Source organism: Chlorocebus sabaeus, chromosome 15, assembly GCF_047675955.1.
Source record: "Chlorocebus sabaeus isolate Y175 chromosome 15, mChlSab1.0.hap1, whole genome shotgun sequence".
Classification (NCBI taxonomy): Eukaryota; Metazoa; Chordata; class Mammalia; order Primates; family Cercopithecidae; genus Chlorocebus; species Chlorocebus sabaeus.
In genome coordinates, this window is record NC_132918.1 from 65340971 (window position 1) to 65354527 (window position 13557).

General features: G+C 38.9%; 1 protein-coding gene across 1 annotated transcript in view; it reads left to right on the forward strand.

Moving 5' to 3' along the window:
- RAB5A (RAB5A, member RAS oncogene family) overlaps positions 1–13557 on the forward strand; it is a 36644-nt gene that overhangs the window by 21268 nt on the left and 1819 nt on the right. Inside the window, exons 3-5 of the mRNA XM_008009261.3 lie at positions 6407–6558; positions 6864–6986; positions 8814–8907. Of these exons, the coding sequence (XP_008007452.1) occupies positions 6407–6558; positions 6864–6986; positions 8814–8907 (369 nt within the window). The remainder of the gene's footprint in view (positions 1–6406; positions 6559–6863; positions 6987–8813; positions 8908–13557) is intronic.

Below are 13557 nucleotides of genomic sequence, written 5' to 3' on the forward strand. Positions count from 1 at the left end.
GCCAGACTGGTCTCAAACTCCTGGCCTCAAGTGATCCTTCTGCCTCAGCCTCCCACAGTGTGCTGGGATTACAGGTGTGAGCCACTGCGCCGAGCCTTACTTCCCATTCTTGATGACGGATTTCGTTTCACTAACAAGGTTGTTTTTAATTATTAAATAGTTTTAAATTCTTTGAGCATAAAAGTTTGTTCTACCTACTGTCTTGAACTCCTGACCACAAGTGATCCACCTGCCTCAGCCTCCCAAAGTGCTGGGATTACAGATGTGTGAGCCACAGTGCCTGCCCTATTTATATTTTTTCATTATGCTAATTTAGGAGATAAAAATAGTTTTTACTATGTGGATGATTTTGTTGACTACTGGTCTCCTTTTCCATTCTTTTGTGAATTGTCTTTACACATTTATTCTTGAGGTTCTAAAATTTTTCTAAACATTTATAATAACTTTCTACAGATTGAAAATACTAATCCCTTAGCATCCATTGTAGAAATTTTTCTCATTAGGTTTGCCCCTTTGTCATAGATGTTGTGACACAAGTTTTGCAAACCTGAAGTCTCATATTTTTGTGTAATCAAATCTGTAGTCTTATATAGAATTTTTGTCAATTTTAATAAAGCAATTCTTTCCTGTCAGTTTTGATAAATAATAAGTTTGGGCTTGAAGTTGTATGGTTTCTCAGTTTTTGTCTTTTTTCCCCTTTCTGTTTAATTCATGTAGAATCATTTTAGTTATGAGGTGAGGGTTACTTTGTTTTTCTTTTTTTTCTTGAGATGGAGTCTCACTCTGTCACCCTGGCTGGAGTGCAGGGGTGTGATCTTGGCTCACTGCAACCTCTGCCTCCTGGGTTCAAGCAGTTCTCCTGCCTCAGCCTCCTGAGTAGCTGGGATTACAGGCGCATGCCACCATGTTGGTCAGGCTGGCCTTGAACTCCTTACTATGTGATCCACCCGCCTCAGCCTCCCAAAGTGCTGGGATTACAGGCATGAGCCACCATGCCCAGCTGGCCACTTTGTTTTTTAATTATTAATCTTTGGTTTAATGCCATCAATTTGGATATCCTTTCCCTCGCCCAGTGTGTTGCAATGTCTTCTCCTGGCTTACTGTTTGAGTCTTGCGTATTATAATAGGCCTTTGGTATTTGCAGATTTGACATTTAAAGCTTCAGCTATTCTCACCTGATTCCAAGGTCTGTGATAAAGTAATTTGTAGTTTTGCTGAGGCTGAAATGTTACTTGCTTGCTGCCAGGCTTGCAAATAGGAACTGATCACGTTGCTCAGAGGGAGCCTATCAGACAGGCCAGCACCCACATCTCAACGCAGCTTTGTTTTTCTCTACTTGTCATCGCGTACACAGTAACTCTCGAAGTGATAAAAGCTGTTTCTTTGTGAAATATGGGCCCGAAAAGAAAACCAACTACTAGTGCTGGTGATGGAAGTGAAGAGAAAATGAAGCGGTCTAAGAGTGATGGTTCTTAGCCAGAAAATAGACGTTTTGGATAAATTAAAGTGGTTTTACAGATTCAGGTAAGTTTGTGGTTGGTTAATGTTGCTACTGTATTGATGTAGTAGTTTATCTTTTCAGTGGCAGAATTCGTTTACATAACTTTATAAATTACTAGTAATGTATTTTTAGGAGCACTAAGGATTTGAAGATGTCACCTAAATGTCAGTTACACTTCACCGAGTTTTACAGGGGAAATTAAACACTGTAGTGGAATTTGGCCAGGTGTGGTGGCTCATGCCTGTAATCCCAGCACTTTGGGAGGCCAAGGTGGGTGCATCACCGGAGGTCAGGGGTTTGAGACCAGTCTGGTCAACATGGTGAAACGCCCATCTCTACTAAAAATACAAAAATCAGCCGGGCATGGTGGCGGCCGCCTGTAATCCCAGCTACTTGGAAGGCTGAGGCAGGAGAATCACTCCAATCCAGGAAGCAGAGGTTTCAGTGAGCCGAGATCGCGCCATTGCACTCCAGCCTGGGCGACAAGAGCAAAACTCCGTCTCAGAAAAAAACAACACTATAGTAGTATTTTAAAACTTTAGGACTTTGGGAAATCATGAACGTCTTGGGGTGTATTATGTATATCAAGAGTTTGTTATACTGGCCTACACTACTCCAGTAATATTTCTGTTCATGTGGTACTGCAGCACTTTTCATTTTTTTAAGTATACTATAAAAGTGATTTTCCCTGGCCTCTAATGTTGGTCTTTTTCTCCCCCAAAATTATGCTTTATCATACCACATGAACAATAGTACAGTGGTGGTGGTGGTGGTGGTGGTTGTTTTGAGATGGAGTTTTGCTCTTGTCGCCCAGGCTGGAGTACAATGGCACAATCTCGGCTCACTGCAACCTCTGCCTTCCGAGTTCAAGTGATTCTCCTGCCTTAGCCTTCCAGGTAGCTAGGGTTACAGGCATGTGGCACCATGCCTGGCTAATTTTTTTGTGTTTTTAGTAGAGACAAGGTTTTGCCATATTGGTCAGGCTGGTCTCAAACTCCTGACCTCAGGTGGTCCACCTGCCTTGGCCTCCCAAAGTGCTGGGATTACAGGCAGAAGCCACCGCACCCGGCCCAGTACAGTATTATCAAGTGAAAAATATCTTGATGATGTTTTTGAGGTTGTGTTACAACTTGAGTAGAGAGACCTTGTGAAATGTCTGTTTTTTCACATTTGGGAGCTGCCTCTCTCTACATTCAAATGTTATCTGAAGTACCCTTTAAATGGTTCCATGTATCTTTTTGAACTTCCTTCTTTTGGTAGACATTTTTGAACATCTGTATGAACAAGGATTTATATTAGATGCTGGTACAGAGAAGAACTACTACAGGTTGAGCATCCCTAATCTGAAGTCTGAAATGCTCCCCAGCTCTTCGAGCATCAATATGATGTCACAAGTGAACAGTTTCACACTTAACACCTTTGCTTTCTGATGAGTCAGTGTACATAAACTTGGTTTAATGCACAAAATTATTTTAGCTTCAGGCTGTGTGTACAAGCTTTATGTGAAACAAATGAATTTCATGTTTTGACTTGGATCCCTTCCCAAAAATATCTCATTATGCAAATACTACAAAATCTTTAAAAATCCAAAACAGTTCTGGTTCCAAGCATTTCATGTAAGGGATACTTAACCTGTGGTCATTGCCCAAGTAACTCTCAATCAAGGAGAAGAAAAGATATAAACCAATGATTATAAAAGGTGTGAAATGTTATTACACAGAGAACTCTGGGAGCACAGATGTAGGAGATATTAACTAGGGTGGAATGAAGGAAGGTTTCTAAGCAGAGTTGAGGAATGAATTGATTATCTTTGTTAATCTGAGTGGGATCCATTCCTGTTCCAGCATGGTTTCCCCTGGTTTTGTTCCTAAATTTAGAAATAATGCCCTGGTTTGCTATAAGGAAGAATCTTTTACGTGTTTATTAGGAATGGATATTGACTCAAATGCCTTTTTGTAATTTGTTTAAAAGGATTTTCTTCATTAACCTGTTATTGTAATAGTTTTGTATTTCTGAAAGAATGTACTTGGTCATGGGCCTTTGTTTGTCTTAATGTATTTGTTGCAATTTCTTTGTATTTGGCATTTTTGTACATGCATGGTGGCCTCTTGTGGTATCTTTAACTGGCTTGAGAATTGGATCGTATTTTCTCTAAGGCAATATCTCTAATATACTTGGCCCTCTGAATCTGTGAGTTCCGCATTTATAAATGCAACCAACTGCAGCTTGAAAATATTAAGGGGGAAAAAATTCACTTAGCTCCAAAAAGCAAAAATTAAATTTGCCACACACTTAATACTGTGTTGAATCTAGTGGATGACGTGATGCACAGGCATTGTATTACCTAATACAGTGTAATCTAGAGATGCTTTAAAGTACAAAGTAAAGTAATCTAGAGATGCTTTAAAGTACACAGGAGGCTGTGCTTAGGTTATATGCACATACTTTGCGATTTTATATCGGGGACTTGAGCATGCTCAGATTTGGTTACCCGTTGGGGATTCTAGAGACCAGTCCTTCATGATAGATGGGAAAGTTCTGGAAACAGTCCTCCACAGATACTGAGGGACGACTATAGTTGTTTCCCTGTGCCTAAAGTTTGCTTATGGATGTATAAATGGATGTTTTTACTACTAGTATACTTTGTGAATCATAGTATGTCTAAAAAATAAAACAGTCTATGCACATTTTAATCCTTTTTTTTTTTTTTTTTTTTTTTGCAAGTCTGCCTCAAACTATACTTGGAAAAAGGCTTGTGTATTGTGATTTATTTTCCTCTTTTCCTTTTTGATAAGAGTACTGTCTTAGGGAGTTAATTTTAGTTTAAAAACATGTTTTGATCCTACAGGAGAACCTCTCATGACCTTGAAAAAGTGACATAATGCTCTCGGATATCCTTTACCATAAATACAGCATTTTAGAAAATGGATAATTCTGCTAATTGTTGGTTTAAAAAAAAAGTTTGAACTGGATTAGAATATATTTTACAATATGATTAGTGAGAATTCATAAAACTATCAATTAGAATCTAAGTCAAAATGAAGATGTTTACAGTATTGTTTGCAAAATTCAGAAGATTTTAGTTGTCGATACTAAAGCCAGCAACCAGTTAACCTAAAAGAGCATAAAAAAAAAGTTATGGCTAACATAAAAGAGATACATCTCGTTAGACTTGGTTTCTTTAGCACATTTGATACTGGTTAGTACATCTCTATCGACATCACTAGATAAACTGCTGTAATTTAGAGAAATATATCGTAATTATTTTGCATAATATTTAGAAAGGTGTAATTCAGGTGCATACCAATTTGGAAATAGGGTTTGAATATCACACCTCAAGCTAAACGTAGAAGGAAGGGAGGAGCATACCAATTTACAGTGAATGATAGAGCAGCAGCAGCGGGCGGTCTAATGGCTGTGTGTGGGTCTTTTAATTTTAACAATATTGTATCATTTTATAATGCTACAGTCCTTTTTTTTTTGAGACGGAGTCTCTGTTGCCAGGCTGGAGTGCAGTGGCACTGTATCAGCTCACTGCAACCTCCGCCTCCTGGGTTCAAGCGACTCTTCTGCCTCAGCCTCCCGAGTAACTGGAACCACAGGCAGGCTCCACCATGTCGAGCTAATTTTTGTATTTTTAGTAGAGACAGGGGTTCACCATGTTGGCCAGGATAGTCTTGATCTGCTGACCTCGTGATCCACCCGCCTCAGCCTCCCAAAGTGCTGGAATTACTGGCATGAGCCACCATGCCCAGCCTGTGATGCTGCTTTCTTAGTGTTAAAATTAGAATCAGGAAAAGTACAGATCCGAAAAATTCTTATGGCAGGGAATGAAAGGTAGGAGGAAATGTTGAATCAACTGAACAAATTAAATCTAGGTTAAGGTAATAATGACTACCACAATTAAAGTTTCACAATGTTTTAAAAAATAATATAACAAAAGGCCGGGTACAGTGGCTCATACCTATAGTCTCATCACTTTTGGGAGGCACTGCAGTCTGGGCGATAGAGTGAGACTGTGTCTCAGGGAAAAATAAAAAAACATATATAACAAGAAATACTAACTTGGTGGTAATGGACTGGGACTAAATTGCCAGAGTGTGCCAATAAAATCTAGTAAAATGGAACAGGACATGGTGTTGGCAATGTAGATGGTACTTTTAAGCACACTGGGTTTCCTCCGACTTCCATTTTTTGAGACTATCATTGCATTTCTTTAATTGTAGAGCAGTTTTGAAATGTAGTCTTCGCTGGGCTCCGTGGCTCACGCCTGTCATCCCAGCACTTTGGGAGACCAAGGTGGGCGGATCACCTGAGATCAGGAGGTCGAGACCAGCCTAGCCAACATGGTGAAACCCCGTCTCTACTAAAACTACAAAAATTAGCCAGGTGTGGTGGTACGTACCTGTAGTCCCAGCTACTCAGGAGGCTGAGACAGGAGAATTGCTTGAACCTGGAGGCGGAGGTTGCAGTGAGTTGAGATCACGCCCCTGCACTGTAGCCTGAGTGACAGAATGAGTCTTGTCGCAAAAAAAAAAAAGGAAAAGAAATGTAGTCTTAAGCTTATTTAGTATTATAACAAGCTTTTCTAAGATGCAGAAATTTTTCAATCTGTGATTTCACTACAAAGGCCCTATATGTAAGCATATATGTAAATAGCTTAAAAGCACAGATTTGCCAGTATTTAAAAGCTGTTATCAATTGTGGGTATGCAATCTGTCAAGTTTCTGGGTGTTTCTTTTTTTTTTTTAACCCTCATTTATTGCTTTTAACTGACACATAATAGGTGTACATATGTATGGGGTTCGGTGTAACATTTTGATACATGTATACAACCAGGTGTTTTGTATATTATGAAAACATTTGGAGAAAAATGATTAACTTATTGCAGTCCTTTTCTTTCAGCTGCTTTTCTAACCCAAACTGTATGTCTTGATGACACTACAGTAAAGTTTGAAATATGGGATACAGCTGGTCAAGAACGATACCATAGCCTAGCACCAATGTACTACAGAGGAGCACAAGCAGCCATAGTTGTATATGATATCACAAATGAGGTAAGTATGGATGCATTGCACAGTGAAATTAATTTGAGTACCCACTTTTGGTATTCAGAATTTTGATTAAATATTTTGGAAAATCTTTTTTTGATAGTCAATCTTGACCTTTCCGCTGAAGCTTTTGTGAATTAGAAAATCTGGTTTAAAAAAAATAAAATGAAAATGTCTCATAATACAGTAGTCCTAAGAATTTCTTTCCCACACTCACTTTGGACAGTCTTTTTAAAAAAGCCTTGTATCACAAAGATGCTTCCTAACCATTTTTTGAGCCTATGCCCAATAGCTGTTTCTTTGTTTAACAGGAGTCCTTTGCAAGAGCAAAAAATTGGGTTAAAGAACTTCAGAGGCAAGCAAGTCCTAACATTGTAATAGCTTTATCAGGAAACAAGGCCGACCTAGCAAATAAAAGAGCAGTAGATTTCCAGGTATGTTAAATTTAACTTTCATTTGAAAGTCCCTTTTTTTCCTGTAAGTTTTTATTTTGTGTCAACACTTGAGTTAGTTATAATGTTAAAACCATGCAAGTAATAGAAAAGACTGATTTTTAAAACAAATACAAAATACTACATATAATAAAATGTTTCTGGTAAACCTAAATTTTCAAATAGATTACTGGAATATATAAACTGATCAAAAGATTTTGTAGACATAAACAATAAAGGCCGGGTACAGTGGCTCACGCTTGTGATCCCAGCACTTTGGGAGGCCAAGGCAGGTGGATCACCTGAAGTTGGGAGTTCGACACCAACCTGACCAACTTGGAGAAACCCTGTCTCTACTAAAAATACAAAAGTAGACACGTGTGGTGGTGCATGCCTGTAATCCCTGCTTCTTGGGAGGCTGAGGCAGGAGAATTGCTTGAACCTGGGAGGCGGAGGTTGTGGTGAGTTGAGATCACACCATTGCACTCCAACCTGGGCAACAAGAGCGAAACTCCATCTCAAAAAAAAAAAGAGAAACAGTAAAAGTAGTCATTGTTCACAGTGCAGAAAGTGATTGTACCCTGCCCTAATTCCTCCATCCCACACATACTTTATGTCCTAACCCTCTTCTACTCATCTGCAAGTATGTATCAGCACATGTGTGTACCCACATATGTCCATACTCAAACACTCGTGGTTGTTCTTAAAGTGACATTCAAAAATAAAGGCTCTGCCAGTCGGTATCCAGAGTTGGAAAATAATAAGCTAAAAACTTATAATTTAAAAAAATTTTAAGGCTAAAAAAAATCCAGTTTGTGTCTTACGGTTGCTAATTCAGAATGTTTGCCGCTGCAAAATAGAGCAAGTGCAATCACTTAAAAACAAAGCAGGTCCTCTACTTCGACGTTCTTTTTAAAACTGCCTGTTCTCTTGCTCTTTGGCTTCTCTACTAGAAGGGTGATTGAGGCTATTATGTATATATCAGTGATGGAATAGTTTTCTGTTTTGATGACTGTAGATGGAGTACATGTATTCTTCCACCATTAGGTATTAAGCTGGGCATGTTACACTTGTAATTTTATTTAATTCTTAGGAAAATGATGTGAGATGTAGTATCATCCATTACTGTTTCCAAAATTGTTGCCTCCCCAGCACTAGAGTGGCAGAGAAAATACTTAGTTACAGTCAGAAGTGGCCCTGTCACATAACAGTTCAAAGGAGCCTCAGTTGTTTCTTTGTCCAATGGGAAAGATCATTCGTTACCCCTCACAACAGCTATGAGGATCAAAAGTTATAATATATGTAAAATGTAAAAGCATGACAAAAATGTAGGGCAGTAATGTAATTTTCAAAGGAATGATTCATGATATATTCAAGACTATAATGTTACTGTAGAGGTCACTGAAAATTAAATATGAGGGTGTCATTTAGTAGTTGAAGCCAGTGTTAGATACTTGGTTTCCCTTTGTCTTCATTGCAGATAATAAGTGTAAATAAAAATTGCCATTGAGATCAAAGAGAGTTTTATTTAGAATAAGATAATTCTCCCCATCTCTGGAACTCAGTATTTGAAAGCAGATTTAATGTAAGAACAGATTAATCAAGGTGGGATAATGCAAGAATTTCAGACAAAAAAGGAAATAGTCCTTTATAAAATTTTCTTGCACAGTGCTCTTACCTCTGTTGTAGCTTATTACATAGCTGTTGATGATAGATGATTATAGGAATCAGGTTGGAGCAGTAATAAGTAAGTCTCCTTTTCTATAACAAGTTTAAAGCAGATACAGCATATTTCCAAGAGATATATCTCATTTTTTGTTCTATAAACAGGAAGCACAGTCCTATGCAGATGACAATAGTTTATTATTCATGGAGACATCAGCTAAAACATCAATGAATGTAAATGAAATATTCATGGCAATAGGTAAGATTAATATCTCTTTTAAAATGATCAGTATAAGCAAAACAAGCATGAAGCATATTTGATTTGACTGTCTCTTTTTTAAAAAATTATTGGGGGTGAGTGTGTGTGTATGTTTGTGTGTGTGTGTGAGAGAGAGAGAGATTATACCACTTTTCTAAGTCCCTTCCACAAAGCAATACTTTGTTGGAAATATTGTTAAATTTGAAAGATAATTACCTATTAAGTTGTAATACTGTCAGTTTAGGCAAGCTTCTTCCAAGTAAGTTAAGCCTTAACCTTAACCTGATAGGTCAAATAGATAAATTTTGCAAAGGTTTCGCTGGGAGATTTGGATAAATTTGTTTTTTTATTAGGTTATACATTTTAAAAATCAAATTATTGGTAAGTATAACTCAGAAGAACATGACACATAAGTATACAGATTAACAAATTGTTTTAATGTAAACATTATAAGGAAGACGATTTCAGAGCATAGAGGCATAAGGAGAAAAAAAAGAAAACAAAACAACATCCATACTTTATATTTGATCTTACACAGTGTTCTTGTTGTTGCTTTAAGGTTTTTTTTTTTCCGGAGACGGAGTCTCACTCTGTCGCCCAGGCTGGAGCGCAGTGGCGCGATCTTTGTTCACTGCAAGCCCCACCTCCCGGATTCACACCATTCTCCTGCCTCAGCCTCCCGAGTAGCTGGGACTACAGACACCCGCCACCATGTCTGGCTGATTTTTTTGTATTTTTAGTAGAGATGGGGTTTCACCGTGTTAGCCAGGATGGTCTCGATCTCCTGACCTTGTGATCCACCCACCTCGGCCTCCCAGAGTGCTGAGATTACAGGCTTGAGCCCCCGCGCTTAGCCCTGAGGTGCTTTTAACCGATGGTAATTGCTGTTTCAGTTTTTGATTATAGGTAACGAAGTTGGAGTAGTATTATAAGCCTCCTGTTTTCTATAACAAAAATAAAGGTTGGTTTAGTTTTTTGGTTTTAGATTTTTTTTTTTTTTTTAAGCCTTTCCTCTTTTCAATGGTTTTAATGTATAGATTCTACCTGAAGGGTATGTTTTGGTGGTTCTCAAAGTTTGCCATCTGTGGTTTTCATGTGCCCTGCACTCTTCTCATCCCACAACACCTTTTATTTTACAGCACTGATTCTTAACCGGGGTGTTCACAGTCCTTACTTACACACTCCAAGTAAGAAATACTCTTAAATTGAACTCATAAATAAACAGTTAATAGCTGAATCAGAGAATAATGAAAACCCAGTAAAAGTTGCAGGTATTTTTATTGTTTTTCACTAGGTGACAGAGTTTAATGGTACTTCGTTTGAAATGGGAAAAAACTTGCCTGTTTCTCATATAAAATGTTTTCCTGAAAAACTCAAGTTTGCAGTTTGCTAGGGAAATACTGGCACAGTTGCGAAGGGTTGTGTGATAATATACTCATTTTACAAATGTGACAGATTACACCCAGAATCACATCTGAAAAGTTAGAGGAAACAATGAGATAATAGGTCTTTCAAATCAGCCTGCACTTTTAAACCTTTCTCACAGTATTTAAACTCTACCAGATGGACTTCAGTTTGTACCTTTTTATTCAAACATGCTAATAAAGTCATTTTTCGAGTTAGAAAGCAGCCTACATATTTTAGCTTTTTGTTTTTTTCTGAAATTAGAATGTTTCCCTTCTTAAAACCTATGTGTAAATGGAATTATGGCCTTTCCATTTCCTTCACTAGATTAGTAATTTTTTTCTTTTATATTATTTTTTTGTTATGAAAGAATACTTTGATTAGTAACTTAAATCACACAGTGCACTCATAACAACTGTAATCAATGCAGGGACTAAAAAGTTTCTCATTCTGGTTTACTTCCTTCAGCCTCCTAATCTCACACATCTGATTTAAACACTTAGGGAAGCATGCTAAATAGGGAGACATGATTGATTGCTCAATCCGGAACCTAAGTTGTTATTATATACAGTATATAATGCTATTTTGTGTCCTAGGTACCAGCATTCAGCATCTCTGGGGCTTTGCTTGTAAATACATTTTACTGGAGATATACCATTATAATACCATTTATGCTACCAGCCTAGAGCCAGTCCCAGAGAAGTGGCCCAATGGAAGTCTTTCTTTCCGAGCTTCAGTGCATTGCACAACCCAGCATCTAGGATTCTAAAAATGATTGATGCTGATGTAGAATGGAATGTGTAGAACAAATAAAGGATAAAAGGTCCACAATGCAACTAGGCAATCAGATCTCGAAGCAGAGTATATTCAATTTCTGAGTAACCTGAGTCAAAGCTATGGTAAAGTTAGAGTCTTACCATAGTAGTCTGTCCCCAAGATTGATAGAGATCAGTGTGTGCAGCCACTCTTAAAATCAGTACTCTTAGACATGTTTAATATTCTGCTTTCCCTCAAAAAATGAATTTAGCACATTAAGGGTCTTACGGATTAAAACAAACTACAGCAATCTCCAACTTTACAGTGGTTTGACTTACAATTTTATAACTTACTGATGGTGTGAAGTGACATGCATTTAGTACATTCTCAGCTTACTATGGGGTTACATAGAGAAACCCATCATAAATTTCAAATTGCATACATGAGGTCGGGTGCGGTGGCTCATGCCTGTAGTCCCAGCACTTTGGGAGGCCAAGGCGGGCAGATCACCTGAGGTCAGGAGTTGGTTAGGAAATGAGCCTGGCCAACATGTCGAAACCCCCGTCTCTACTAAAAATAGAAAAATTAGCAGGACGTGGTGGTATGCGCCTGTAGTCCCAGCTACTTGGGAAGCTGAGGCAGGAGAATTGCTTGAACACAGGAGGCAGAGGTTGTATGCCACTGCACTCCAGCCTGGGTGACAGAGTGAGACTCTGCCTCAAAAAAAAAAAAAAAAAAATCATAAATCAAAAACATACAAATTAGGATGGATATATCAGGATGTAGCCCCATCGTAAGTCAAGGAGCATCTGTATATCCAGCAGGTACTTTTTTTAATCAGTGGGAACACTCCAGAGAACAACCACTCGCTGTATAGAGCTTGGCAGAGGTAAAGTCATAACTGCTGGTTGAGTGTGTTGTCTGAATCTGACAAGCCAGACTCCTCTGACTCAAATGAAGTTAGGAAATAGTTTTTGGAGATGAGGTCTTCAGGATAATTCTATTTGGATTAGGTACAGCTACTGGTCAGTCAGATTAGGATTCATCAGCCTATAAAAGGAGAAAATGAGGTTGGTTGCAGTGGCTCACTCCTGTAATCCCAGTACTTTGAGAGGCCACGGTGGAATGATCTTCAAGGCCAGGAGTTCTAGATCAGCCTGGGCAACAGAGCAAGACCCAGTCTCTACAAAACAAACAAACAAAAGCCAGGCATGGTGGTGCATACCCTGTAGTCTTAGCTACTTGGGAGGCTGAGGTGGGAGGATCTTTTGAGCCCAGGAGTTCAAGGTTTCAGTGAGCTATGATTGTTGCACCACAGTCCAGCTTGGGCTACAGAGGGAGACCTTGTCTCCAAAATGAAAAGAAGTATGGCTGCAGGCTACATTCAAATTAAGATCACAACAAAGTGTTGAGTATGTCTGAATGTATGTGGATATGTTTGTGTCTAAGTGTATTTCCACTAGCATGCTAAGGTATGTTTGTGTGTTCGTGTATTTCCTCCAGTATGCTAAGTTTTGACACATGCAGGCATCTAACTTGGGTCTTATCTGTCCTTTGCCCAAAGCATAGATTGTAATTGTTCATTCTTAAAAATCCAACTCTTACCTATTTCCCCTTTATTTCAAGGCAGCTGATGGTTACTCTGCAAGGTGTAAGTTTCTCTTTTAAAAACCAAGAGGTCGAGCATGGTGGCTCATACTTGCAGTCCCAGCACGTGGAAGTCTGAGGCGGAAGGATTGCTTGAGCCCAAGAGTTCAAGACCAGCCTAGGCAACAAAGTGAGACCCATCTCACTTTGGAACTCAGGGCTGCAGTGAGCCATGATCACACCACTGCGCTTCATCCTGGGTGACAGAGTGAGACCCTGTCTCTTAAAAAAAAAAGAGAGTGTGAGAGAGAAAATGTATATAGATGTTTTAAGGCCAAAGGCTGTGGAAGCCAGGAAGGAAATAGTAGATATGATCTATCATAATTCGGGGTGATAATTAGTTGCACAATAGAGTACAAGTTTTGTTGAGGTGATGATTACAATGGTATTTGTTTCTATCCTGACTTGTTCTAAAAAGCGTTTGTGGCAGCCTGGAGAATGCTGATATGAGCTGAGCTTCTTTATAAACTTACTGATAAGCTTACTGGCTAGCCATCATGTTTATTAACTTAGATTTTTTTTTTAAAATAGAAGTAATAATGAGGCCAGGCGCCATGGCTCATGCCTATAATCCCAGCACTTTGGGAGGCCAAAGCAGGTGGATCACCTGAGGTCAGCAGTTCAAGATCAGCCTGGGCAACATGGTGAAACCCCGTCTCTACTAAAAAACAAAAATTAGTTGGACGTGGTGGGGCATGCCTAAAATCCCAGCTACTCAGGAGGCCAGGGCACGAGAATCGCTTGAACCCAGGAGGTGGAGGTTGCAGTGAGCTGAGATCACGCCATTGCACTCCAGCCTAGGTGAGCCTGGGTGACAGAGCGAGCCTCCATCTCAAAAAAAAA